Genomic DNA, 26,610 nt, shown 5'->3' on the forward strand with positions numbered 1-26,610 from the left:
CTCCCGTCTGCCCTTTCCTTAGAGGACAGGGAAGCACAGTCTGGTGAGCTCTGCTCACAGACCACAGCCTAAATAATCTTGCTTCAAGAGAAAATGCTTCCTTTAATTTAAAGAGCAAGACTGTTGAACTGAAATCACGCAGTAAGAAAATGTTCAGACCATGTCGCTGTATGCTCTGTAACTCGTTGCAGCACATTTGGCAGTGCTGCCAACACTGCAAGATGGGAAATGCTATCAACACCCTTGGAGGTATGCCTCATTAATCAAAACCTGATAAACACTGGTGGATGTACTGGAAAGCAATGTCAAGACAATGCGGAAGCCTTCTTCCCTTTCACCAGACAGCTATAACTGTCTTCATAGCTTCAAGACTTTATCTGTGCATTTCAACAAGTGCAACTACAAGCCTGGTGCCAACAGTAAAACAAAATCTAAGAAAGATCAAAGAAGTAACTCTCAGTCTCTTAAAAGGCCCCTTCCAGCAGGAGACTCACTCAAGAACCTTTTCATTAGCTCTCAGGACTGAGCCTTTTCATACGCTCAGTACTCTGTCACACACTGCCACTGTCCTACAGACCCAAAAACCAAGACAACCAACATTCCTTTCTTAGCACTGACCATACTAAAGCTTTGGAAGATTTCAACAGCCTAGACGGTATCTTTGACCTACCTGAAGGCTAAAGGAAACTCATCTTCTGAGAACTACATTTTAACATACTCAGTTCTTGGAACTTTCCAGTGCCATGTGTGTGCTATTACTATGCACCATGGCCATTCAGGATATCACACTGAAGCTACAAAACTTTTTCACATCTTCTCTACCTGTTGAAATGGATGGGTATTTCAATGGTAAAATTATAAAACAAAGTGAAAACAGCAAAATATGGCGTGTCCATGCTAACAGTAGCTATTAAATCACTAATAATTCTAAACTAAAACCCTAACACTATCTAATTGCAGAGCTGTGTGAAAATCTCTTAGCTGGGATCTCTGAATGAGAATGAACTATTAGAAAAATTACATTAGGAAAATATGTAAGATATAAAGTCCCTGAAAATAGAAAGACAAATAAACATCCTGACGTGCAAGAATACTACAACAGTACATCATTTCCAGAATGAGATATTTAAGTATTTTCTCTCTTGTATCTCTATGCTCTTCCCCCTTTTCTTCCTCCAAATAAATCTACTCATCCAGTTTCCTGAAGCCCTGACCGGGAGATCCAATTTGACAACTTTCCTAAGGAAGCCTACACATTGCAGAAGAACCCTAGAACACATTCTCACGATCTGCAAAATGAAGACAATCACTTTTACAAATTAAATGCACACATCCTTATATATGCATGAAATGGAAATGGCCTCAAGTTGTGCCAGGGGAGGCTTAGGTTGGATATTAGGAGAAAATTCTTTACTGAAATGGTTCTGTGGCATTGGAATAGACTGCCTGGGGAGCAGCTGAGTCAGCATCCTTGGAGGTCTTCAAGAAACGTGCAAATGTAGAACTTGGTAGCATGGTTTAGCAGTGGACTTGTCATTACTAGGTTAAAGGTTGGGCTAGATGATCTTGGAGGCCTTTTCCAACCTGAATGATTCTATGGTTCTGTGATTTTCAGATCACCAGACTGGTGACTGATAACCAGACAGAGGAGAGGAAAGAGAAGACAACAAAGTCTCCTTTAAAAAAAGGCCATTAATATTTATAGCCTTTGCTAAGAGCCACTGTTTTACCGACTAACTTACAATCAAGATGTACTGAAATAAAACTTAGTTTCAGTGTCTGGTTTTTAGATGTCCAGTATTTCCTGTTCTCAGCAGCTTGCCAATCTGAACTCGAGATCTGTCTCGGGCCTCTCCTCAAGTTAGCATAGATTCGTTCAGCCAGGTTCTGACTGCAATGTTAGGACACCTCACTGCCGTTCCTGAACCCCTCGACTCACGTATACAGGGAAAATAACTGGAACCAAATAACAACTTGTTATATACAACACTGAATATTCAAGCTGGTCCATGTCTCTCTATGGCTTAATCTCTAAATTGGAACATTTTAATACACAATTGCAATTAGTTCCTTGATATAGTAGTTAAAATAAAACTTTATTTGCAAAGACTAGAATAATTAAAAGCTCTGCTAGATAATAGTTTTTTAAAGAATCTAATATTGGAAGAAAGATGACTATGGTTGATCTTAACAAGAACATAAAAGCACAACAGTTGGTATAGTCTAACTCCTGCAGCCTAACTGTAATATTGACAAAGCACTGCAGTCTTTAGTCTTCAAAGCCCTGGATTCAGAAAAGGGTCTCAAGTGCTTCCAATTAAGTGCCACAATGTCTACATTTTTTTAATTGCCTGACCTATCATGCTAAACCCGTACCATGTAACTAGGTTTCCCCAAAAATGTACTAGTCAGATGTCAGCTGCGTGACCCAAAATCAAGGCCTACATGCTATGTAGCAGCCTCCTCCAAAAAAAAGTCAAGGGAATGGTAAGAAAGGGGTAGATTTCAAGTATATTCTCCTACTTAACAGCTTAAATGGGTAAGCTAGAAGTGCAGACAGACAGACATTCCTGTCTGCTCAAAATCCACAACTAACAATCACTCATGAGAGTAGGAGACTACAATTCTTTAAGCCAATTGTGTGGTTTGTCTCCTTTTAAAACAGCTGCTGGAAGAGCAGTAATCAGCATATGTATTTCAAATAAAATTAAAGCTTAGCCTGAAGTCAGGTGTTTAGCCTCTCAGGACAATGCAGCCTGCAGAAACACAGATCTGAGATTTCAGGCCAAATGTGATGCAGATTAGGAAGTTTAAGAAAACTTTATGGACAAGTTGATACAGAGTGGGGTCCTTGTAATGGACCTGTCTAAGTGTTACTGTAGTTATTTACACCATCTTTTGAATCTTTCCCAAGCTGAAGGGTTTTTTTCCTTCTTTTCAAAAATCCACTTCATTACAGACTTCAATAGGCTCTCACTGTTGTCTAGGCTTGTAAAAAGAATTCTTTGTTCCCATCTCTGAGATTTTCTCAATGTGCTTCCCTTCACCAAAATGTCTCGCTGTTATTTGTTTCTATGAGCTTTTCAAGGCAAGCAGGTGTGTTCTTATCCAGGAACTGACTCTTGGCCCATTCAAGTCAAGAAACAAATGGCAATAAGAAGCTATTTTCCTTACTCTCAAAACACCTTTCATACAGCCTGGAAGGCAAAGGTCATCTCTTTTCCAGATCAAGTAAAAATCATTCTATACTAAAACCAAATTCCCCTTCCTCCTTATAATCTACTTCATTGACTCATTTTTGTTTTTTAACTTTCAGGTAAGAGGTTCACACACTCACCAAACTCCCAGCTACTCCCTTCAGAATTAAATTGTCAAAAAAAAAAAAAAAAGGCCCAGTAAGTAGCATATAGTGATCAGCATGAACTCAGTTCTGTAACTGTTCCTTACTTGGAACCACGCAGCCACAAATTGCTCAGAAACACACATTATCAGTATCAACAGTAATCATCCCACTGCCTGCTATTTGGTTAGGTTAAAAAAAATGAACAACAACCCTACTTCAATGTAGATTACAAATGCTTCATTTTCAATATTAAAAGTCAGAAGAGAATGTCACTGAGAAGAGAAAGATCCAGACAAAAGCTGAAGCCAAAAAAAAAGAAGAGCCCAAAAAAAAAAATATTAACCAACCCTTAATGAAAGGTGAATGGGGTTCTACATCGAACAATATCCAAGCTGGGATATCAAGCTGTTACAGAACCTCTATCTCTTGCACTATCTGAAACCTTGCAGCAGGAGGGCAGGAGGTGCTCCAGGCAGGCAGCAGCAGTTCCCCTGAGGCCTGTGGAGAGGCCCCTGGTGGAGCAGGCTGTCCCCCCGCAGCCCATGGGTCCCACACGGAGCAGATCTCCACGCTGCAGCCCGTGGAGGAGCCCCCGGTGGAGCAGGTGGATGTGGCCTGGAGGAGGCTGCAGCCCATGGAGAGCCCCCGCAGGAGCAGGCCCCGGGCCGGAGCTGCAGCCCGTGGAGAGGAGCCCACGCAGGAGCAGGGGGTCTGGGGGGAGCTGCCGCCCGTGGGGGACCCGTGCTGGAGCAGTTTGCTCCTGGGGGATGGACCCCGTGGTACGGAGCCGTGTGGGAGCAGGTCTTGAAGAGCTGCTGCCTGTGGGCAGCCCCCGCAGGCTCAGTTCGGGAAGGACGGCATCCCGTGGGGGGGACCTCACGGAAGAGGGTGGATGAGGGGAAGGTGTTCTTAGTTTGCTTTCTTTGTTTCTCACTTCTCCAGTTTGTTAGTAATAGGCAATAAATTTCTTTAATCTCCCTAGACTGAGTCTGTTTTGCATGATGATAATTATTGAGTGATTTCCCTGTCCTTATCTCAACCCTTGAGCCCTTTCCATCTCATTTTCTTTTCCTTTTCCTTTGAGGAGGGGAACTGAGAGTGGTTGTGGTGGAGTTCAGCTGCCCATCAGGATAAAACCACCACAGCTGCTAACAACCACAACTGTGACCATTAAAAAGAAGGAAAAAAAAAAAGACAGTTTAATCTTTGTCCATGTAGAATTACTGGAATACAAGTTAGGTCCTAAATACATGACATTAGGTCTTCACAGCAACAACCCCCATATCTTTAAATGCTGGAAATAGAAGTTTCAAACTTGAATAAGATCCCTCATACCTTCCTGAAGATGAGTTCCCAAAGAAAGTTAATACAACAAAATAAGCCTGAGCTCCAGACAAAAAGATGCACATGTCTCAGAAGGAATTTAGGGTAAGAGAAAAAGATGACTGATCCCATCTCAGGGTCAGTCCTGTTCTCCCAGACCCTGAGAAATATTACCAATTGCCCACAGTGTTAAGTTTTCCCAAATAAGAATCTTTCTCATGTGCAAACAATAATAGTAAGTGCTGTTAATACTGTAGATCAATCAGCAACGTGAAAAACAAAACCAGCCCATACTTATGTGTGATAGCTTTAAGGATCCTGTAAGAAACGTGCATTTTCAGGAAAGTACAAGTTTTGTTGTTGTTGACAGGAAAAAAAAAAAAAGAAAAAAAGAAAAGAGGTATCTACACGCCAACACAGAATTCAGACATACGTTGTCTGTGGTGCACACCACTCTGGGTGGGGGCTTTGGTATCTCACGTGTCAATCAACCAAATCTTTCATGTAGAATAATATACATAACAATATCTGTTCAACATAATGCAAAACAAATATGCCTTAGTTTTGCACATGAAGTGATGATTCGTACTTGAGAATTTCTTGTTAAACCTTTCACTGTCACATCTTCCACTGTATTTGTGTGGTGCAGATTAAAGGTGTTTTCAAGCCATTAAATTTGACTCAAATACCTTTTTATCTCAATTTCAGTTAAGCTTAAAGCTCATATGCTATGCACATTTACAAGTACTCCAGACTTAGCTATTTCAAGCTTTGGACATGTTTCTTGTTAATTGTGCAACTAATCACTGCTCTTGCCAATGACAGTAAACTCACTCATCCATACAGAACTAAGCCAGGCAGGAAGTATCCCATGCATCTGCTCAGCTTCCGGATCATCACCCCTTCTGTAGTCCAGTGCCCAACCAAGAATTTGAGTTTGTCTGAAAAATCTGGGTTGCCAGCTGTCTGACAGTCCTGAACTTGTTAGCTCTGTAGCAGTCTCTGGTACAGTATCTGGACCTAGCATGTATATTTGAGGTGCCTAGAGCAATGGGGCTTTGTTCCATGAGCACAGCCAGAGGAATTATTAAAAACCCTGACCAAAATCAATTGTATTTCTTCAATACAGTAATTTAGGCCAAAGCATAAAAGAAACTTAAGAGACTTAAATACTACAGACATATAAAAGCTAAAATCCCACCACTTTGGCACTTGGTTTGTTGGCTCTAGAACAAGAAGCACTACCGTAGTACTAGATAGTATCCATTCATGTAAGAACAAGTGAACAAGCCAACAACCCAGTAACAGGGCTGAAACAGATTTTTTTGCTTTTATTTTTTATATTCTGCCAAATTCATTATGTTCTAGAACGCGAGGGCTGGAAGTCACGAGATAGCTTCAAGACCATACAAAAATACAGTGAAAGCATTGTTTTTTGTATGCAAGTCTCAAAGCTCACGTTCTTATCATATTTCTGAAATAAAGAAGGAAAATTGTTTTCTTTTTTGGACAGGAACATTATCTGAATGGCCGAAACCACCTAACTTTGTGGACAGTGAGAAAATACAAGAGAAGTAGCAGCATTCTAGGCTCCTGTCCAACAAGGAGTTCATGTGCATATACACAATAAAGCTTCAGTTCTCAGTCAAGACGAATTCAATGACAACTTCTGAAAGAGGTTAGAGAAATCCAGTTTTGATTCAAATTAAAAATAGGTTCACCTGGAATCCCATTGAATTCACCTGGAGATGGCTTAAACCATGACAGAAACAAGTTTAACTGGTTAGAGGTGTTCCTCTGGTCTCAGTTCTCTAGGAGCGGGTTAACACTGTGATGCACCCAAGAGGTGCAGCTCCCACCTGCACATTTGAGGCACATCAAGCCAAGATCTGGGTGTGTATCATTACCTCCTTCCTTTAAAGGGAAATCTAGGCATGCAGACACAAAAAGAGCTGTTGCATGCTCCAAGAATCTTCCAGTCTGAACTATGAGCACTGCACAGTGCATCTGTTGAGTGCAAACACAGGCACTGAGACAAACCAAAACAGAACTGTTTTCTTCAGGAAACCTATGTTGCTCAGACAAGCAAGGAATACAACGTAATCTATGCTCAAGTGCATCTCCTGAGGTTCAGGATTTGACACCAAGGGCTACAGCAGTCAGAGATTTATTCTAAAACACAGGTATATGACTATTTATTAGACCACTGTTCTCAAGCTTTGAGCTAATTAACCCTATCAACCTTCAAAACTTCTTTCAGATCACAAAATTTCATAGTGAGTATCTTAACCAAGTACTATTTTTCTTCTTTCTTTGAACCACAACCGTGAAATCCTAGTGTTCAAGGCTGTGACTATGAGAATAAATTATATTACAAAATATTAATACACTAATCCGGCTATGAGAAAATTAACCACTGGGATGATAATCTGGTCCGGAATATCCAGCTTTTGGGAGGAAGGTATCACAAAGGTGATCACTCAAAAACATCAGGGATCTGAACAATCAGAATATGAATGTCTGGAAAGGCCTGAAATAATCACACCGTCTGAGCAGAGCATACATGCACAGGAATGGAGAGCACGGAAAACACATACTTTCATCACTAGCTTTAGCCAGAATTAATTTCTGATACAGAGCTGCAATTTCATCTTGAGTGACAGAACGAATTCTCACAAGAGGCTCTTGCAGGGGATGAAAAAAAGAGCACTAGGGCTTATATGTAAAGAAAAGCACCCCTCCCAGGCAGTGTACTGGGCACCTTAAAGCTTGCATTCTTTATTAACCAGCGAGCTTGCACGCACATGACTAAACCTCTGTAAAAATGGAAGGTGTGCTTTTGCAAAGAAGTCACTCGAGCATCGCAGCACATAGCATTAAAAAAAAAAAAAGCCAGAGGACAAAAGATCAAGCTCTCATATGTTCTCAAATTATTTACACTGTTGAACGTACAGAGAATAGCTTACCTGCATATTTTGTGGTGTTTGATTCATCCATGGACCAGAAGCAGTGATCAAAGGCAAACACCTGTAGAAGCACATAAAAAGACAAATGAAAAATTCAGGCTACAAGACATCTCTCAAAGCAGTATAAATCCACAACTGCTTAATTGCAGACAGGCTCTATTGTTTCTGTAGATCCTGAATCAGAATTGTAGAAGACTTCACCAGCAGGAATACTTTTTGGAAATCTTAAGAGTTGCAGTTGTACTTTTTCTACCTGTATTATCCACACTGCTTAAAAAAAAAGCGTGCATTATAATAGCATGAAATAGTTTTAAAAAGTATATGTGAGTCAGTTTTAAAAGTTTTCCTACTGTTCATGAATCCAACATACTACATGGAAAAGAAGGAAGAGAGACAGGTTTACTAGGGTCCCTATGTGAAAGTACGTAACAATTATCCCCACTTAAATTTTCATTACTAAAATCCTCTTCAGACTCTATACCACATACTGAGTAAATGCCAGCCCTGTGTAAGGCTATTACACATGGCCAGGCTATTATTTCTCTACTACTACTACTACTAATAATAATTTAATTCCAGCACTGAGCTCCACAGTAAAGTCAAACTCTATAACTGCTGCTCCCAGTTGTTGTGCACTAAGATGGGGACAAGAAGACAGAAAGACAAGGCTGTTGCCACATGCTTTCAACAACTAATTGTTCACATTCAGGCTGTGTACAAAAGATAGCACCACCTGATCTGAATGCAGAGGACACCAAGTGGGGAGATAACGAACAAAATATAATGCAAACCTGAGGTATTAGGCTCAAGGACATCTGTTGGTTTCAGCTGGGAAAAACACAGCATTTGAAGAACCAGATATGAAGGGAAAGAAAAAGAATCTTACTTGAGAAAACTGGTAGCGGCACAGAAGCAAGCCTGTGGACCTGTAAACAGCATGCTGCTTCTACATGCCTGCAGTAAAGAACTCCACAATTGTAACAGCAGGTGAGGAAAGCATGCCTACAGCAGAAAGGTAAAACGTGTTCTGCTCCTGTGCTTGTCGACACAGAATGGCTGTTACTCCGTTATGTCACTAGCTGTAGCAGCTGAACAGCCTGAAAGCGAACTGTGAAACGTGGTGGTGGGTTGATGCCAGCCAGCAGCTGAGCCCCACACAGCCACTTGCTCACTCCCCTCCCTTCTGCAGGACAGAGGACAAAATGGGAAGTGAACATGTGTGAAAACTCTTGTGTCAAGGTAGCCTGTTGAATAAGTGAAGGAAAGAAAAAACACAGCAAGCAATGCAAAGGCAATCTCTCACCACCTCCCACAAGCGGATTGATGCCCAGGCGGTCTTCCAGCAACAGCTACTTTGGCAGACCACTCCCTGCTCCATTTTTATTGCTGAGCATGAATGCCATACAGTATGGGATAACTCTTTGGTCACCCAGGATCAGCTGTCCTGGCTGTGTCCCCTCCCAGCTTCTTGTCCACCCCAGCGTCCTCGCTGTGGGCAGAGGAAGAAATGGGGAAAGCCTGGGAGCTGTGCAAGCACCGCTTGGCAGTAGCCAAAACACCGGTGTGCTATCAACACTGAGTCACCCATCTAAACCACAGCACCATATGGGCTGCTGTGAAGACAGTTAACTCCATCCCAGCCAGACCCAGAACACACATGTTCTCCCATTTGCTGTTTTAAAAGCAAGGGAAGTATGGAAGTATCCAGCTTATCCTAGTCTAGAAATTAACTCCCTCTTCCAGGAACTTCAGGAGACAAGGTGATCTTTGTTGCCAGCAGACTGACATATTAAGCTCTGTTGTCACACCATGAATAAGCACAAGCAAACCAGTGCACTCAGTCTGTGCACTCCATCTCTTAAAATAGGTAAGTTTGTATGAACAAATCATGACAGTTTGGTCCATCTTTTGGATGCTTAGTTGGGTACCATAAAAAGAAAGAAAAAAAGAGCAGTAACATTATTTAGAAATAGAGGATGTGCTTCCTCTCCAGGACCGTATCACTAACTTTAGCTCTAGCCTACATCAAAGAGCAAGTCTGCAAAAAAATGTTAAAAGTTGCTGTCCTGGTGTTTAAAAACAAACAAACAAACAAAATACTTCACATTTCTTCAAGTACAACTTTTGTAATTAATATTATGAGAAGTAAGTCTAAATACAGAAGGAGTTAAAATTGAACTGAACATGCTCAAATCGCCGAATGTGAAGTTTTATTCTGGATAAACCTGTCAAACATCTAGAGAATCTTACTGAGGAAAAAGATATTTTCTGGTAAACAGATCTTTATGCAGAGAGAATAAAAAATCAAGAAAATTCCCCCAGTTTGTGACAAAGATCTTTTCATAACAGTAGGTCTTCATGGCTGGAAGATGTCTCCTTTCCTCTAGGCTTGAAGACACAGCCAGCGACCACTAAGCTAAGGCTGACCGAAGTTTCTGCCAACCCTAACAAAACAGCACCAAAAGGAACTCAACATGCAGAACTCAGTGAGATGACTATTTAGCAGACATCAACACAAGATGCACAAAAGTTTTACCATGACTTGGACTTCTAATGCTCAAAGAAGGACAGTGTCCGAGCCTTAAGGACTAAATAAATAGTATCAGGTGACCTGCCTAATCTACAAGAACAGTACTGCAGATCAGCAGAGAAAGCTACAAAACTACAAACAGAAAATCTAATTCTGTTAGACAAGCTATCGGTATGCCTGCTTTAATAAAAAGACTTGCTAGCATGTCACTCAAAGGTTCCAGCTAGGGAGAAACAGAATGAGATTCAATATTGTGTTCAGTGCGCTTGTGGACCTAGACCAGTGTCCTGTAAAAACACATACACGCTGTCATTTTATTGCAGTTGCTCTTCCTGCACATCTGAGAAAATTACAGTATAGACATTTAGCATTGGCATTTGGCAGTTTTACATTGCCCAAGCACACCGTAAGTTGCCGTCTATTTGCCACATTTTACCATGGTAAACTGACTATGGATGAGCAAATGATAAAAAATCTGTTTGCGTGTATGTGTTCTTTTGGGTTCCCAAGTGCGGCGGGAAGGAACCACTTCTTTATTAAAACATTGCTTGGGCTGAGATTTCCCATGCCTAGTCTACCAACAGCTGATCTCCTTAGTGAGACAAACAATGCAGGTCAATATAGAGTAAGAGCCATGGGATCTATTAGCAGAAATGCAAAATATCCTGAAACAAACCCTGAAGTGTGGAAGATGGTTATGGATCGTTTCCTTTTGGCTTTCAGGAATGCAGAACCTTTTGGATTCCCTGCTGTTGCAGAATTACTGTACAATCTAACCTACGGATATACTGTAACCAAACTCTTCCTGAAATGTCTGTTGCTGCAAGTATTTCAGGATAAAATATCAGGATAAAATTTCAGGTAAGCACAGCAACTCTGCTCCCTCTCTTTCTCCTAATTATATGCAAACTATACCAAATGCAAGGTCTAAGAGAAGACTTGACAGTGAGACAATGCTTAGTCCACAAGAGTGAAATGAGTTCTGGAATTTCCTTCTAGAGAGGAAAAACAAAAAACCCCACCCCAAAACAATAATCTAACAGGGAGGACTGAGTCATTTACTGCAGTATAAATAGACAGAGACAACTTCATGAGTCAGGACGTTCCCTGCTGTTAGTGAAAGATGTAGTTTTGCTACTGAACTGTGAGCAAAATGCATCATTTACTTTCCCTTACCTTCAGACTTCACATAAATAGGGTGCATTTCAAATGACTTCTGTGCATTTGTTCATCTTGCTTCATATCTAAGCATGAAGAACTCCCCAGTCATCAACAGGAATGTTCTAACCTGTTTTTGTAACTTTTACAGCCCAAGAAACAGTGTCTCTCTTCTCCCGTTCCTCTTCTTCTGTGGAAATTTTCCTCCTGGGACTGGGTAACAATACCTAATCCCTCTATGATCAAACTGCAAGCAGATAAATTGCAAATGAAAACCTAATTGTAAGGATCCAAATCTGACATGCCTATTCGTCCCCCTCGAAACAAACTATTATCTGCAGTGGATCTCACGACCCAGTTCAGAGAGGTTACCCAGCTACAAATGCTCGTGTGTAATGACATAAAGGGTCAATACAGAACTACTGTAGGCCAATTTAATCTGTTGTCCTACACATTTTCCCCTCAGTTAAGGCAGTGAATCATGATTATTCAATGACTCAACATAAACACTGATCTTGTAAAGGGACTTAAACTAAAATATGTCCTTACAGCCACTTCTCATAGAAAAGCAATTATCTGGATTCCTTTAAAAAGGTACAAAAAAATGGTCAAACTGATCCTAAGAAGTTCCAGAATGGTTATGAAAGAGGAAGGCAAAAAATCTGTCTCAAAATAAAACAAATGTAAATATAGGATTTTAGTATGTTTTCACATTGCACATAAAAAGCCCAGGCAAAGACTTAGTCTATTTATAAAATCCTTTCTGGAAAATTGTTAATGCCTTCTAAGAGAATAAAGTAACAAGATTACTTAAAAAAAAAAAAAAGTCAGGCAAAAAAGTGGAAGCTGCTGGGGCATGCAATACCTGTATAACGTGTATAGCAACTGCAGTAAAACTCTCTTCTCCATTAAAACAGGTGGGCAAAAATTGAAAAATTACTTGGATCAGTAATGACAGAATAGAAACTTGGAACATTCCAAGCAATGATAATTCAAGGAAGCACCCAACCAAAACTATTTACAGGACAACTCAGACCTCTGGAAAAATAGATTCCAAATGCAAGGATTAGGAGAGTAAGAAATAAGGCTTGTAAGAGCAACTTCCTAACCAGTATGGCTCTTCAGCACATACGTAACTAAAGCATTTTATGGGAAATGCCTGTAGGGCAGAGTCCTAACTGAGTAGTGAGACCTATTTAATCATATTTTCTTTTTTTTTTTTTTTAATTAAATAAAGATGCTAGCTTCTATTTTCCTGTCCTCCAATGCAGGAAGCTGCAGGACATGCAGTGCTAAGAAGAGCACACAAACTCACCTGGGGTCAGTATACAGAACCTATGGTAGGACAAAGAATAAAAAATCCCGTTAGTCTCATCTAAGAAGATGCTCCCTTCCTCCTCCCGTCTTCGCTGATTATTCTTCCTTCAAAACAAATATAGTGGGTAGTATTTTTTCTTTTGATATAAGAAAAAAATGATTACTCTGCATACTCCTTAATTTTTTACTTCTTAAGACCCATTTCTCTGAAGAAGGTAAGAAAACCCCTGTCAATATGAACACCAAAGATATCAGAAGTTCTGCTGATGCTAAATACTCGATGGCTGATACTCAAACTGGGCATTCCTGGGCATTGAAAATGCCTTTTTAATTTTGGGGAGAACGCTCAAAAGCAAAAGTCAAAATCCTTATCAACTTATTTCAAAACGATTATCGTAACATATTTGAACAACGAGAAATCTGTGACACACAAACAGAACTTTTTAAACTACAGGCATCCCCTGTGAATTAAACATTTTTGGAAAATATATTCCATTTGGGTGTTTTAACATCATAAGCCAAGTGTTTAACACAAAAGGCCAAGTGTTTTTTATTTGAAACTCAACATTTAAAATTGCTACCTGTATCTCCTGTAAGATTTCATGAACCTTCAATTATTCTTCTAAGCATTTTAAGAATATCTCTGTGACTCTATGGGCTAGTATTTCTAATTTACTATTACTCTGATGTCAATTCCATAGCCACTGTACCAGGAAGCTTAAAGTATTTTAAATAGGTAAGCAAAATGGGAAAACCATGAAAGACAGCATACACCTACCTACCAGTTAATGCACTGGTTGGTGTTCAACCACAAGCAGACATAAGCTCGCACAACTATTTACCAGGTCTAACAGCTAGACCCAAAATTATTCTGCGTTTTCAAGTTACGCAGGGAATTAAGAAACAAGCCTTAAAATCATCCTGTTTTTGCAAGATCGTGTACCTCATAGTTTATTTTAGCATCTAAAAGAAACAGCTAGATAAAAGGAACCCGCCAAGAACCTGCCATGCCAGGGCAATAGCCTCTACACTAGAAACTGTGAGTGGAGCTAAGAGATCAACAGTTGTGTTGTTTTCTTTTCCAGCTCCATTATTACAGTGTTTGACATTGCACGGTATTTTCAATCTAAGCAGTGCTACAGTTGGGAAAAAGCTTGAAAGTTTTATTTTATGGCTATGGAAACAGTCAAGTAACAGACAGAGCTACGAGTAATGAAGTACAGATCTTTCACAATTGAGAGTTCAGAGTAAAACTAAGTATATGAATTGGAGTATGTACTCACTGCATATTCATTACAAGAATTTTAATTCACAAACATAACAATGGGGAGTTGTGAAAAAGAGTTGGCCAGGAAGTGCTAGATCCTTGTACTACTGTATTCAGAGCCATTGCAAGTGTGCACATTACCCTAGTTAAGAGTTATGTAGGTCATTTCTAGGTTAGCAAGAACAATGCTCTGAACGTTAATGACTATTAAAAAAATAAGCAAAAGACCTTTCTCATGTTTTTTTGGAAGCTAAGTAAGGAAAAGATGCAGGGCTTTGACTCAGATTTCTTCAGCAAAGACCTACAGCAGTTTCAGACAGCTGTTTGTTACTGTTTTGCTAACGGGATGACAGGAGGTTCCACTGCAAAACAAACAACGGTGCTGGTCAATACATTGCCATGTCAGTGAAAAATCTGGAAAGTTGTCTCAAATTCATCTGTACCTGTCACTTAAAATGAGATAGATTTTGAAGCAGAAGAGCCATTGGGTCTGACTACTACACAGCACATAAATTCTCATAGAATCAGAAAAGACAGCCAAGGGGTATTCACATTTTAAATAGCCAAAATAATATTCTGCAACGGTCATTTGTATTAAAGCCCCTAATCAATGCATTCAAGAATTAATATTTTGAAGGGCTTATGCATGCAAGTATACCTATGTGAACTACTTACAGGTAGGGAGTATCATATCCAGTATTAGTGCTTGCCTGATTAAGCCATATAGAATCATAGAATCATAGAAAAATTAAGGTTGGAAAAGACCTCCAAGATCATCTGGTCCAACCATCACCCTACTACCAATGTCACCCACTAAACCATGTCCCTAAGCACCACGTCCAACCTTTCCTTGAACACCCCCAGGGACGGTGACTCCACCACTTCCCTGGGCAACCCGTTCGAATGCCTCATTGCTCTTTCTGAGAAGTGTCTCCAAATTGTTTTAATTGTTGAAGAGTAGGGCCATGATGTTTCCATGTTTCCACTCACCAGGGACATCGCCCAACTGCCAGGACTTTTCATCTATGATGGAGAGAGGCTTGGCAACCACATCAGGCAGTTCCCTCAGGACCCTGGGATGCATGTCACTGGGTCCCATAGACTTGTACCTGTTTAGATTCACCAGGCGGGGTCGAACCTTCTCTTCATTTAGAGTGGGTAGGACTTTGCTCCCCCAGCCTCCATTTACGGGTTCAGGGAAATGAAAGACTTGGGAAGCCCGTCTGTCAGTGAAGATGGAGGCAAAGAAGTTGGTGAGTACCTCAGCCTTCTCCATGTCCATCGTTACCTATTATTCAGATATAGAAACTCACTCCTAATATAAGAAATTAGCCAGCTATAATCTCTTACACACTACGATTTTCACCCCTCAGTCTATTTTCACAAATGGTAAAGGTGCATGGTGGCCCTCGGGGACTCCTCCTGTCACCCCAGCACAGCAGACTGAAGGGAGCTGGGTCCTCTCTTGTGCTCCTCCTCAAGGCTCTGTGCAGAAGGGATGCCACCTCTCGCACAAGGGCTAGGGGATGGGAAAGAAGCACTCACGTAACCCCTGAGAATTGGCAACAGAGTTCTTTATTGCCGGGACATCTTGCAGGTGACCCTGCGGGATGTCCGTGGTGTTTGTTGGCTCCAAGCTAATGCTTGGGATGGAGCCTGCATGACGAGTACTGAGCTCGTTGGCCACTCCTGCGACACTGTTGGTGCACTCTGATGGCAGGGAGCAAAGCCAAGTCAGGGTAGTCCCAAGTCTGCTCTGGCCGAGGTGGATCCACTTCCATTGCTTCTTCCACATCTTCTGGTGGATTCAGCTCCATGGGCTCCACGGTGTTTGGCAGAAGGACAAGCCAGTCCTTGCCCGGGACTGGCCACACGGGATGCCTTCCATCTGGAATGTTTTCAGGCCAGGTTGCCGATCCAGAGGGTCGTCCACTTCCATGCCTAGGTCCCATGACACTGTCCAGCTCATTTCCATGCACGGGTTCGACACAGCCGTCTGGTTTACGGCCATGGCTGGGTCCCACACTGTGTTCTGGACGATAAGCTGGCCTCTGCTCCCCACGGCTGTCTGGCTGACACTCCTGCCTTCGCCCCACGCCACTGTTGCGCCATTGGGAAGGCCCAGGCCCCCTGTCACTGTACGGCTGAGGGGCCGGCCTGTTCCCCGTGTCGCTGCGGTGCCAGTGGTACTGCTTATAATAAGCTCCTGTGGGCTGCACGCCAGAGGTCCCTCGAGCACTGGTGTCAGTTGTGCTCCAGGCGCGATCCCTCTGCCCACGACACGTCTCCTTCTTGTTAGGTGCATTCCTTCTCGGTGCTTCCTTGGACTGCATTGTTGTCCTCTCGTACCGAGGAGGCCTGCCGCTCACCTTGCTGCTTCGTCTCTTCTTCCTGCCACACAAGTTGGCTGTCAGAGGGCCTAGAAGCTCAGCGAGTGGTGGGCCAGCTGCAGGGGGCCTGTTTTATAGGGCCCGGAGCAAAGGCGAGGCAGCGGTGGCCACCGTGACCTCAGGAAGCCTCTGTGATGGAGTGGCCCACGCATGGCCAAAGCCGGCCATGTTGGGGGCAGCCTGGAAGATGCCCTCACGTGGACAAGGAGGAGGGTCAGGCGGGCTGAGGGCTCCTTTTCTGGGGCTGGCTCCCCTGGGCCACAGGGACTGCCCTCCACTGCCCTGGGTTTATTTACTAGAACAAGGAGTTAGATGCAAACATAGAGCTTGACTATGATACAAACATAATTTGGGAAGAAAAGACAATGAAAGATGTGGGACAGACTAAAGCAAACTTCAGAACAGTTCTCCAAAACTCAAGCAAGGGCAATACGGAAAGTCACCTTTCTTTGTACCTGTACTTCAGAGTCTATTTTTTTATTTATTTATTATGACTTAATTACTTTAGAAAGGAGTCTAATTTCACATTCATTATTAGTCCTTTTAAAGCCTAATCCTCAGTATAGACTAGAGAGAGTCTGGGGCTTTTAGCATTTAGCCATGCATTACCCAGACTGAACATATTCCCTAACATACACTGCCTATATATCTATACAACATTGAAAATGCATAGATAACATTTAACAGTCATTCCCATCTGACCAATAGATGGCCAATCAATCGTCTTTTGTTTTTAATAGAAAAAAGAGTTATGCTGCACAGGTGAAGATATCACTCACGTGAACCTCAAAACCTGTCAGCCTGACAGGGAGGGTGACCTACAGGACTGACTACCTGGATGCTAAAAAAAAAAGAAAGGGAGAAGTAAGGAAGGGAAATTTTCATTCACCAGACAGCTGTTGCTACATCTCTACTACAAGTGTTCAAGTAGCTAAGCGTACGTTAGGAAAGAGCAAACAAAGTCTAAACTGGTAAGCTTGATGTAGATGGAAGCCACTAAAGGAACTGATAAGGAAAGAAGTTGGTCACTGTTTGCTGAGCATCCACTGTATGAAAAAAACACAGGACCTACCACATAAAAAAGTATAAACAGAAAATCCTAAGGCAGTACTGGGCGCAGCTCATAGGTCTCAGCTTAGAACAACTGCTTTAATTGTCACAACATTAGACTGAAAGATTGGTAATAAGCTGAAACACGATGGTTGTAGAAACAGACAAAAACCCTAGTATACTTATGTAACTTTTCCTACCACAGTTTCATAGCTATTGAGTTGGACTGGAATCACAATTCACCCATGACTGATGACAGATTAGCTTATTAAAGATTTTTGTTTTTTAAAGTTCAACACTTATGAAATTTCATTAAAAAATCCTAATTTGAACATTGACTATGAAGGGTCCCCAAAAAGCCGTATAAGTCAAGAAACATCCTACTCTCATATCATGTCTTTACACACTCATAAAATGATTTCTACTGATGGTAAGAAGCACCTGCTGTCTCAAACTGATAAACATTTCACACATCATCATAAATATCAGCATTATAGCTCAAGGATATTAATGACAATCTAACTATACCTAGTAATTAAGTAGCACATATACACCAGTATGCAGCTGGTATGTTTTTGTGGAAGAAACTCAAGGCCATCATTAAGCTTTTACATAATGTAAAAGAACAACTTTACCCGCCTACAATGGAATACAGATGGGGAACTACAGAAAAGGAAGGCTCTTGAAAAAAATATTTTGTGAAATTACAACAAAAAATGGGGGGTTGCTTTTTTTTTTTTTTTTAAGACAACGGTCAAGCTCTTTTGCACTAGAATAACAACTTCATCCAGAATAGAATAACTTTATCTAATGCTCTAAAAAAACAACAGAGGAACTAAAAACCAGGTCCATTATTTTAAGAGATTCAATCACTCACAGGAAAAAAAAATCAGTCCACAAAGCATTTTAAATTGAAATATCAGTGTTATTTATTATAACAACTTCCACCATTGCTTACACCTGCTGTGACCTTAAATTACGTTTGGTTTATACGATTATTTCAATTCATGTTAAAACAGATTTTGTTTCCTTGCCTAATGGGAATAACACACATCACTTACTGGATGATGTTGTCTTCTGACACTTTAGAAAAATACTCGAAAGCTATATGCACTTTATATTCATATACATATACACACATACACACACATAGAAATAGCTGTCTGAACCATGAGACACATTAATTGTCTAGCTAGATAGATAGATAGATATCCACCCCAATTTTGCTTCCCAGAAGGCCTACAAAATATTCTGCTATACCTGCAGAAGACATATCAGACTTGCACATAAACTATTTCTTGAAGATCTACAAACCAAAGAGAATAAAGTAAAATAAACTCATTCACAGTAACTACAGCTCTCTCCTATGAAAATTAACATGCAACAGAAACAGAAAGGACAAAATCATCATTCAACTGCTGCGGCAAAATACCAATGTGCTGTTTTGCATCTGTTGACAAGATGTAGTTGACATGCTCCTTTTCCCTTGTCATTGCCACCAGCCCTGTACTGATACTGTATTTCTCATCTCACTAAGGCTCCTTCTCTAACCCAGTAAATACATAACACTCATTCTCCCTCCCTTCCCCTGCATTACACACAGAGAATCATTTCTAGACAAATTCTGGTGCCCTCTGGCCACTTTGCACAAATTATTAATTCTTGAAGATCGTCAACTGCAATCAAGAACAGTTTGTTTCTTCCTAGATGTATTTTACCACCTTTTAAAGCAATATTCATTTTAAAACAGAATTTTGTGCAACGATATGTTTTCCACACATTATTTACTTATTCTTTCACAGGTATTTAAGAATGCATTGAAATCATGGCTTATTCTGGTCACAGCTTTAAGAAGTCATGTGCCTTAATCTGCATGTCAATTGGATTAAAATGTAATCTTCTGGAATTATGAAGTTAACTGAGAAGTATGAGGAATAGAGAGCTTGTGTTGTTTTTTGTTTGCTTGTTTGTTTTCTAATATGTTTTCCTTTATCAAAGCTGTATATTGATCACATACTACAGGAACATGCCAGACACTTTGGCAGCGTTCAACATTTTTAAAGCAGGCCCAAACACAAAGAGAGACAAAACACTTACCTTAGGTGGTTTTCTAGATGATGGGAAAAAAATCAGCAACGATGAAGAGAAGCACAAATACACCATTCACATAAAGGGAAGGCAGCAAAGAAAAAGAAAAGAAAAACAAAGTCAGTGTACTTCATTACTATTATCTCAACTTTTCTGTAATCCATAATGTGTTTAGGAATACTCAAGTCAGAAGAAATCAGAAGATATTTATACGATACACCATAAGTTTTTAACAAAAATATCAGTAGTTACTTTGTCAATAATACAATTAAACACATTAAAAAGAAAGGCAGGAAAATGCAACGTTCCTTATAGATATAATATTTTACAGCACCGAGTTCTGGAAGGAAAGCAAGCATCCATTTTCTTTGTCATGGAAGTCAAAGCACACCCCATCTTTTGTTGCAAACTAAAACCAAGTATGTAAACTGATAGATAAAGGTGCCAGGCTGTGAATCCTCATTGACTTTAGTAGCGCTACAGATATAAGACCAAGGAGTTTATAGAAATGTGTAGAAAAATACACTTACATTTTCCTGGGCTACAGAAAGCCTACAGAGAGCACAGGAAACCAAAGCAAAAACACCATTACCCTTCATGCACAACTCTAACTGGTGCTGTCAGAAATAAAGCAGAGGCAAAAAATACCAAACTGAAGACACCAATGCAGAGTACTTCAACTTGCCCTTCCATGCTTTATGCTTATGCTAGCAGTCATGGGGTCACATAGTAAATTAGATCTGTTTGTTTGGGTTTTTTTGGTGGGATTGGTTGAGCCTGGTCACTGATGTGTCTCACTGTGCAGCCTTGTGCTTGCTACTGACAGTGCCGGAGAAGAGGCGAAAATACAGCAGAGAATTAAATTGATGTAGGCCACTCATGAGAACTACAACCTTATGCATAGGTTTAAGTTATGTATTGAAATAAGCCTGAAGTGATGCACACTAGAAATTTCCATTTGCATTTCACATCAAGAAGAAAAAGTGCACAAATGTGAATGAAGAGAAAAAAACACAGCCAAATAGGTCTACAGACAAAACAGATCAACCACAGAACGCAGTGAGGTTTACAAAATAACGACAGTGATGCAGGGTCTCCATCTACCCAAGAAGGACAGGCACTCTGCACTAAATTTAATGATACCAAGAGGCTGATATCTCAGTGCAGAAACACGCAGGACCAAGCCCAGCTTTCACCCACCAGGCTACACGCAAAAACTCCACCAAGTCAGAGTGGAAAATAACTCTTTGAGCTCTTTTCCTCTCAACCCACAATACAGAGGCTCAGCAAAAAGAAGGGCAAGACCACAAGAGAAGGGTAAGAGAAGCAAGTCCACAAAGACATGTTACACAATCCTTCCTGCCTACTCTCGGCTCGTACCTCAGATGACACGTCTGCCTAAACCAGAAGCTACGTAGCTGGCATAGGGTACTGGTGTAATGCAAATACGCGTTGCCTCCGAGCCAACCCACCTGTGGCAGCCCTACCCTCTCATTAACAGCAGCGAGCTCATGGCTGGGTGGCTCAGAACTTGTGCCAGAACCGCTGTTATCTAGTTGAAAAATACTATTTAGCTCTACCTTCAATATTTTTCCATTTAAACAGTTTTCAGATGTGATGGAAGTCCAACTTTGCCAGCTTACCTAGGCAAAGACTCAGCACCAGCTCTAAACTTTCTGTTCCTACATCAAAGAGATGTTCCTACTGAGGGAAGTTACCCACAGTTCCTCGGAAAGATTTTCCTTTATTTTAAATGCACTCAGGTCTTGAGAAATAATTCAAGAACGTATGAACTTTCCTGGGGAATTCCCGATGGACAGCTGTGGTAGTTCTGTAGGGTCCTAACTAAACAGATGAGTTGAAGAAAGCAAACGCCAGCACAAAGTTTACCAACTGTGTTTCTGAGCACGTTACTATAAGCCTCAGGTGGAAAAGGGGTACAGAACATCATTAAAGTAAACAAATTCTTTCACACATTTCTTAACGTTTTTCCTTAAGCAAGCCTTTTAGGAAATTTCCTCTCATTTTCCTCTGCTGTCTGTGTCAAGAAAAGCACAGCAGCGACTTTTTAAAGCACTGGCGGCCAGCAGAGCTTCCCAACTGGAAGCAAGATGTCCATCGCTGGCTTCCAGCATTTCAAGGCCCGAGGAGCTGCAGCTGCCCGCTGGATGCCACATCCCGCCGCTCCAAGCTCTCCGGCTCTGCAGACCACCTAGCAGCTCCCCAGGACACCTGCCAGCCTCACCAGCAGCAACACAAGCAAGGGCCTCTGGAACAAATGGGTTATCTTGCTTTACAGGATATCTTTTTTTTTTAAGCTATTTGGAAATTCCAGCTAACCGAGTCACTGTAACCCTTGTCTTGGCAATGATTCAGATGGAGATACTGAAATCCTTTCTTCAGTCAAAGGACTCAGACTAGGAAAAAAAAAAAAGCACTGTTTACAGTTTTACTGAAATCACATCTGTAGCAGCTTAAAGATGTCTTATAAAACCTGCATTAGCCTCAATCAATTTTCCGCATAAGTTGTTTTATTTTTTTCAGATGTGCTTCGTGGTTTCTTCCATGTCCCAGAGGCCAGAACCTTTCAGCTTCATAAACAATTAAATTTGCCTCATTTTTTATCAGACACTGACCATGCAGATCTGGTGATCCAGTGTTAGAGCGTGAGGGGGACAGGATAGAAGAACCCAGAGCGACAGCAATTAACATTTTGACTTCCCAGACATACTGCATGTTTCATCATCAAGGTCTAATCACCCGTGGTGCCAATGACAACATGCAGGTGTACCTTTCGAGTGGCAACAAAACCTCCTCAAAGCTGAGCAGCCAGGAAATATCACAGCTGTCTAACCTTGTAATGCACAGTAACAGATTTTTGTTTAAAATGACAAAAAGCAATACGCACAATCAGACGGAAGACTGACTTCTCTGACATGCCTAGAACTCGAAACCAAAGTCATCGCCATCTAGAGCCTGAAAAATTCTCACAGATCGGAGGAAGCATGAATTTCAATGACCTCAAAGCCCACTGTGCTAGTGAACTTCCTTCTTTGTCCTTAAGCCATCGTGGCTATAAGCAAAGTATCACCAGATGGATTTTCTAACTATGCTGAGAAGTAGGTGTACTGAGGTCTGCTCCTAGAAATCTGCTCAGGCTTTTGTCTTTTGCAATAGTACTAGGCCTCTCCTCTTCTGCTTGACAAACACACACCAAGACCTCAAATGTATAGCTATCTCAAATTTTTATCCCGATGGAGAAAAAGAATTTCTAGAAAGCTTTGTGATCATACAACCAGAGAACAGCTTTGGTTGGAAGGGACCTTAAAGACCACACAGTTCCAACCCCCCTGCCATGGGCAGGGACACCTCCCACCAGACCAGGTTGCCCAAAGCCCCATCCAGCCTGGCCTTGAGCACCTCCAGGGATGGGGCATCCACAGCTGCTCTGGGCAGCCTGTGCCAGTGCCTCACCACCTCTGAGTGAAGAATTTCCTCCTAACCTCTCACCTAAATCCCCCCTCTTTTACTTTAAAACCATTCCCCCCGTCCTGTCATTATCTGCCCAAGCAGAGAGTTGCTCTCCATCTTTTTTATAAGCCCCCTTTTAAGTATTGAGAAACTGCAATGAGATCTCCCCAGAGCCTTCTCTTCTCCAGGCTGAACAGCCCCAGCTCTCTCAGCGTTCCTTCACAGGAGAGGTGCTCCAGCCCTCTGAGCATCTTCCTGGCCCTCCTCTGGACCCGCTCTTAAACCCCCTCATCCTTCTTGTGCTGGGGGCCCCAGACCTGGACGCAGCACTCCAGGTAGGGCCTCACAAGGGCAGAGCAGAGGGGCACAATCATAATAATGCAAACTATTGGTTTTCCTACTCTATCTTGCTAAAAGTAAACACACAATGCTCCTCACATTTGCTAAGACTGGTAATGCACAAAAAGCACCAGTTCTGTTAATGTTCTGCACTAGTACAAGAATAAGAAGTCTTCTTGACTGCATCCCCACTTTCTCTCTGCCATCTGCCCCTGCCTCTGTCAGCACACAAAGAAATGCATGCACTTTCCCTGTAGTTTAACAACAATAAAGGTTTCCTCTTTTCTTTTTCCTTTTTTTTTTTAAATTACCTACACTATTTTCATACCCTAAGTTGTTATAAGCTGACATTACATATACTGACTAAAAAACCAGTCCTGTGCAATTGGGAGCAATAGAAGACATTCCTGCTCTAAGAGCATCCAGAAGTACCTGGTAATGTCATCTATCTTAGCAACAACCATGTTCAGATCCACACCTATGAGAATGATTTTTGTCCCTCAGCGAGTGTTGGCAGCATTCCCAAACAAATGTCCTTTCTAACGGAGGAAAAAACATTTTATACATCAAAAACTTTAAAGAATTGGTGAATGCCCCCCTCCCTCCCCAGTCCATACTACGTGAGTTCACCATCACCCCTTAAGAATGGCATCTTCAGTAGGGGTGAGGTACCTTTGAAAATGATCCCATAGGTGTAAAACAGGTGTTCCACATGTAAGGAGACAGGGGAATGAGGCATCTTTGCAAAACAGGTCTTAGATTCTTTGGAATGACACCCACACAGCCCAGTTCATCTCCAATCCGACCGTGCTAAGAAGCCAAGTAGGTCGCAACTGTGCTATAATTACTTCATATTTTGGAAAGTATTCTGTGGATTCTTTTCCTTTCTCACTATTAATGAAGATGAAACAGTAATAACCGACTACGTTAAGTAACCACACGTAGTATCTATAGCAGATGATGAACCAACCACTTGGCTTTGCAGCTTGGTCTTCTAAGCTGACTCCACCAAAAATCATCATCCAAGACACTGACTCTGAAATACCTTTTTGTCTCGTCACATGTGCAAGCACAGCAAATTCACAGTACTCACTGTTTTCCCAAATATATAATTAAGTGTTTACATGTAGTGGCTATATAGTCATCAAGGTACTCTTCAGGATAACTGGTCAGAAGAATTATTACGAGCAACTACCAATATACTAGAAAAGGGGATAAAAACCTTCAGTTTTTTACATAATGACTTGAAAAAACAGTCTTCCTTCTTTCTTCTGTGAGCATAAAGATTGGCAAGTTCAAAAGATCATCTTGATGGATAAAGAAAATGTTTCTAGATTTATTTTTGAGCTCTCCCTAGCCGCATTTTATAGCCGCAGTTTCCACAACTTCCCTTCTCCATATTCCCCACATGCAGTTTATTCTGTTGAGAATTCTGCAGTACCAGGAAATGAATGGGTTCTTTTTATGAGCCTACTGCCTGACTGTTCCCAGTTACATCAAGTCAGAACAGGTTATCAAACTTGTTATGCTTTTATGTGCATGCAAGGATGTAGCTTTATACTCCTACCCTCCTCAATTTCAGCATTATCTTTTCTCTCACCACCTCTCCAGCCTCTCTGGACCCTAAAGACAAGCTGATCAGAGCAAATATAATAGTATTTTCTGAGATTTTTGGTGGTGGTTTGTGTTCCTTTTTTCTTCTTCTTAAATCAGACTGCCAATAACGCACGCCAAGAGTATTCCATCACCTGTGTGCGTCTGCATGATTCAGAGGCAGAGTGCTGGGGAACGAACCAGTAGTAGGATCATCATAACAAATGCCCCTTGCTTTATTTGATCAAAGTAACTGCATTGTTTGCCCAGATAGAAAAGTCTGTCAGCGTGGCTGCAGCAGAGACAGAAGACAATCAGCACTCATACCTACAAACAACACAAATTATGTAGAAAGCAAAGAGATGAGGTTTCTCTTATCCTTCACAGGAAGATCATGCAGCTCTAGGACCCTTCACTGTTGCATGGTTTATCACAGCAGGCTGTTAATTGCAGGCCTGGTACCAAGCATCTTAAAAAGCATGCCCATATATTATAAATGGACACTACTTCTTAATAAAAGCTTGTACCTACAAAAGGATTGCAGGCTGCCACAGTAACACCTTTGAAGATCATGTATTGCAAACAACAGGCAGTACATCATTTTCTGTACAAAAAGCAGAAAAAGGAGACTTACTTGCACATTTCCTCCTTCCATTCTCTAAAAGCAGGAGAGGATCAAAGGAAACGGGGCAATGCCCTGAAAGGGAACAGGGTCCCACCTTTGCACTTGGCTGGGGCACCTCTTGTAGAGCTGATTAATGATAAAGCCAGCACCACAATTCTATACGAGGGTTCCCAGAACAGTTACTGTACATACTGTATGAACATATACGTATACAAATAACTAGTTTTATATTCCTGCATAAGGTGAGGAGCACATGCCATGCATGTATCTGTTTATTCCTCCTACCCAGAAAAGGTCTGTTCTATAGACAAAATAATGCTTTGAAGAACAGCAAAATAAAAACACTTTAACAAGTAAAGCAATTTGACTAAGTGCCTGCATAATAAGATATTAGCTGATCATAATCAGAAACACCACCAAAAAAAACAGATGCATACTCTAAAAATACGTTGCTCTCTGACGTTTTATGGAAACACTGTATGAAGGAGCTGTGCTACTCACTGCAGAACTGCCACATGCAAAGAGAAAAGTTGGACACAGAAAGGAGAATGACAAATACTGCAGAGCAAGTTAAAGAAAAGAGGCACTACAGTAGCAAAGTGACTACCAATACTTAAAAAAAAAAAATCTAGAAAATGACTTGGTATTTCAGCATAACAGGGTTCCACTCCAAGATCTTAATTCACTACAGCAGTGACAAACTAGGAAAAAAAAAGGCAGCACAGGTTATAAAACTGACAAAAGGTCATTAAAGTAAGTGAAAGGCAATGGAAAACAAAGTGACAACTGCGTTGTAACACGTCTCCTCCCTAACTTACCTTTCAGCACAAGTTCTGACTATTTTTACCGCCCAAGGCATTATTATTCCAGCCAGCATGCCAGCAATTTGTTGACGTGAAGTTCAAGTACTAATCTTTACATAAAAGACTCAATGTTAAAGTGAAAACAGCTTCTACTGACAGCTTGAAAAAGGGCTGATACCTGTCCTACATGCAACAGCAAGTCACTTTGCAAATAGCAATTGGCTTCAGAGAACACTCACTACCCAAATATATGCAGAAAGATTGATCGACCACTTTGGTAGATGGTTCACTAAAGAAAATTCTCTGACCACTCTCCTGCTCTCCAACATAAACCAAACTTTTTTGAA

General features: G+C 41.2%; 1 protein-coding gene across 6 annotated transcripts in view; it reads right to left on the reverse strand.

Moving 5' to 3' along the window:
* Positions 1–26,610, reverse strand: part of KIF13A (kinesin family member 13A) — a 126,278-nt gene that overhangs the window by 59,723 nt on the left and 39,945 nt on the right. For 5 of the 6 annotated variants that reach the window (XR_013947566.1, XM_080582709.1, XM_080582710.1 and 2 more), the window contains exons 3-4: positions 19,442–19,454; positions 7,633–7,693 (exon numbers count right to left, since the gene is read on the reverse strand). Coding sequence is in view for 5 of the 6 variants with exons in the window: in XM_080582709.1 (XP_080438835.1) it covers positions 7,633–7,693; positions 19,442–19,454 (74 nt within the window). In the remaining variant the exon portion in view is untranslated. The remainder of the gene's footprint in view (positions 1–7,632; positions 7,694–19,441; positions 19,455–26,610) is intronic. The other variant, XM_080582712.1, reaches the window with a different exon arrangement.

This window comes from Anser brachyrhynchus, assembly GCF_964034855.1.
Source record: "Anser brachyrhynchus genome assembly, chromosome: 2".
Classification (NCBI taxonomy): domain Eukaryota; kingdom Metazoa; phylum Chordata; class Aves; order Anseriformes; family Anatidae; genus Anser; species Anser brachyrhynchus.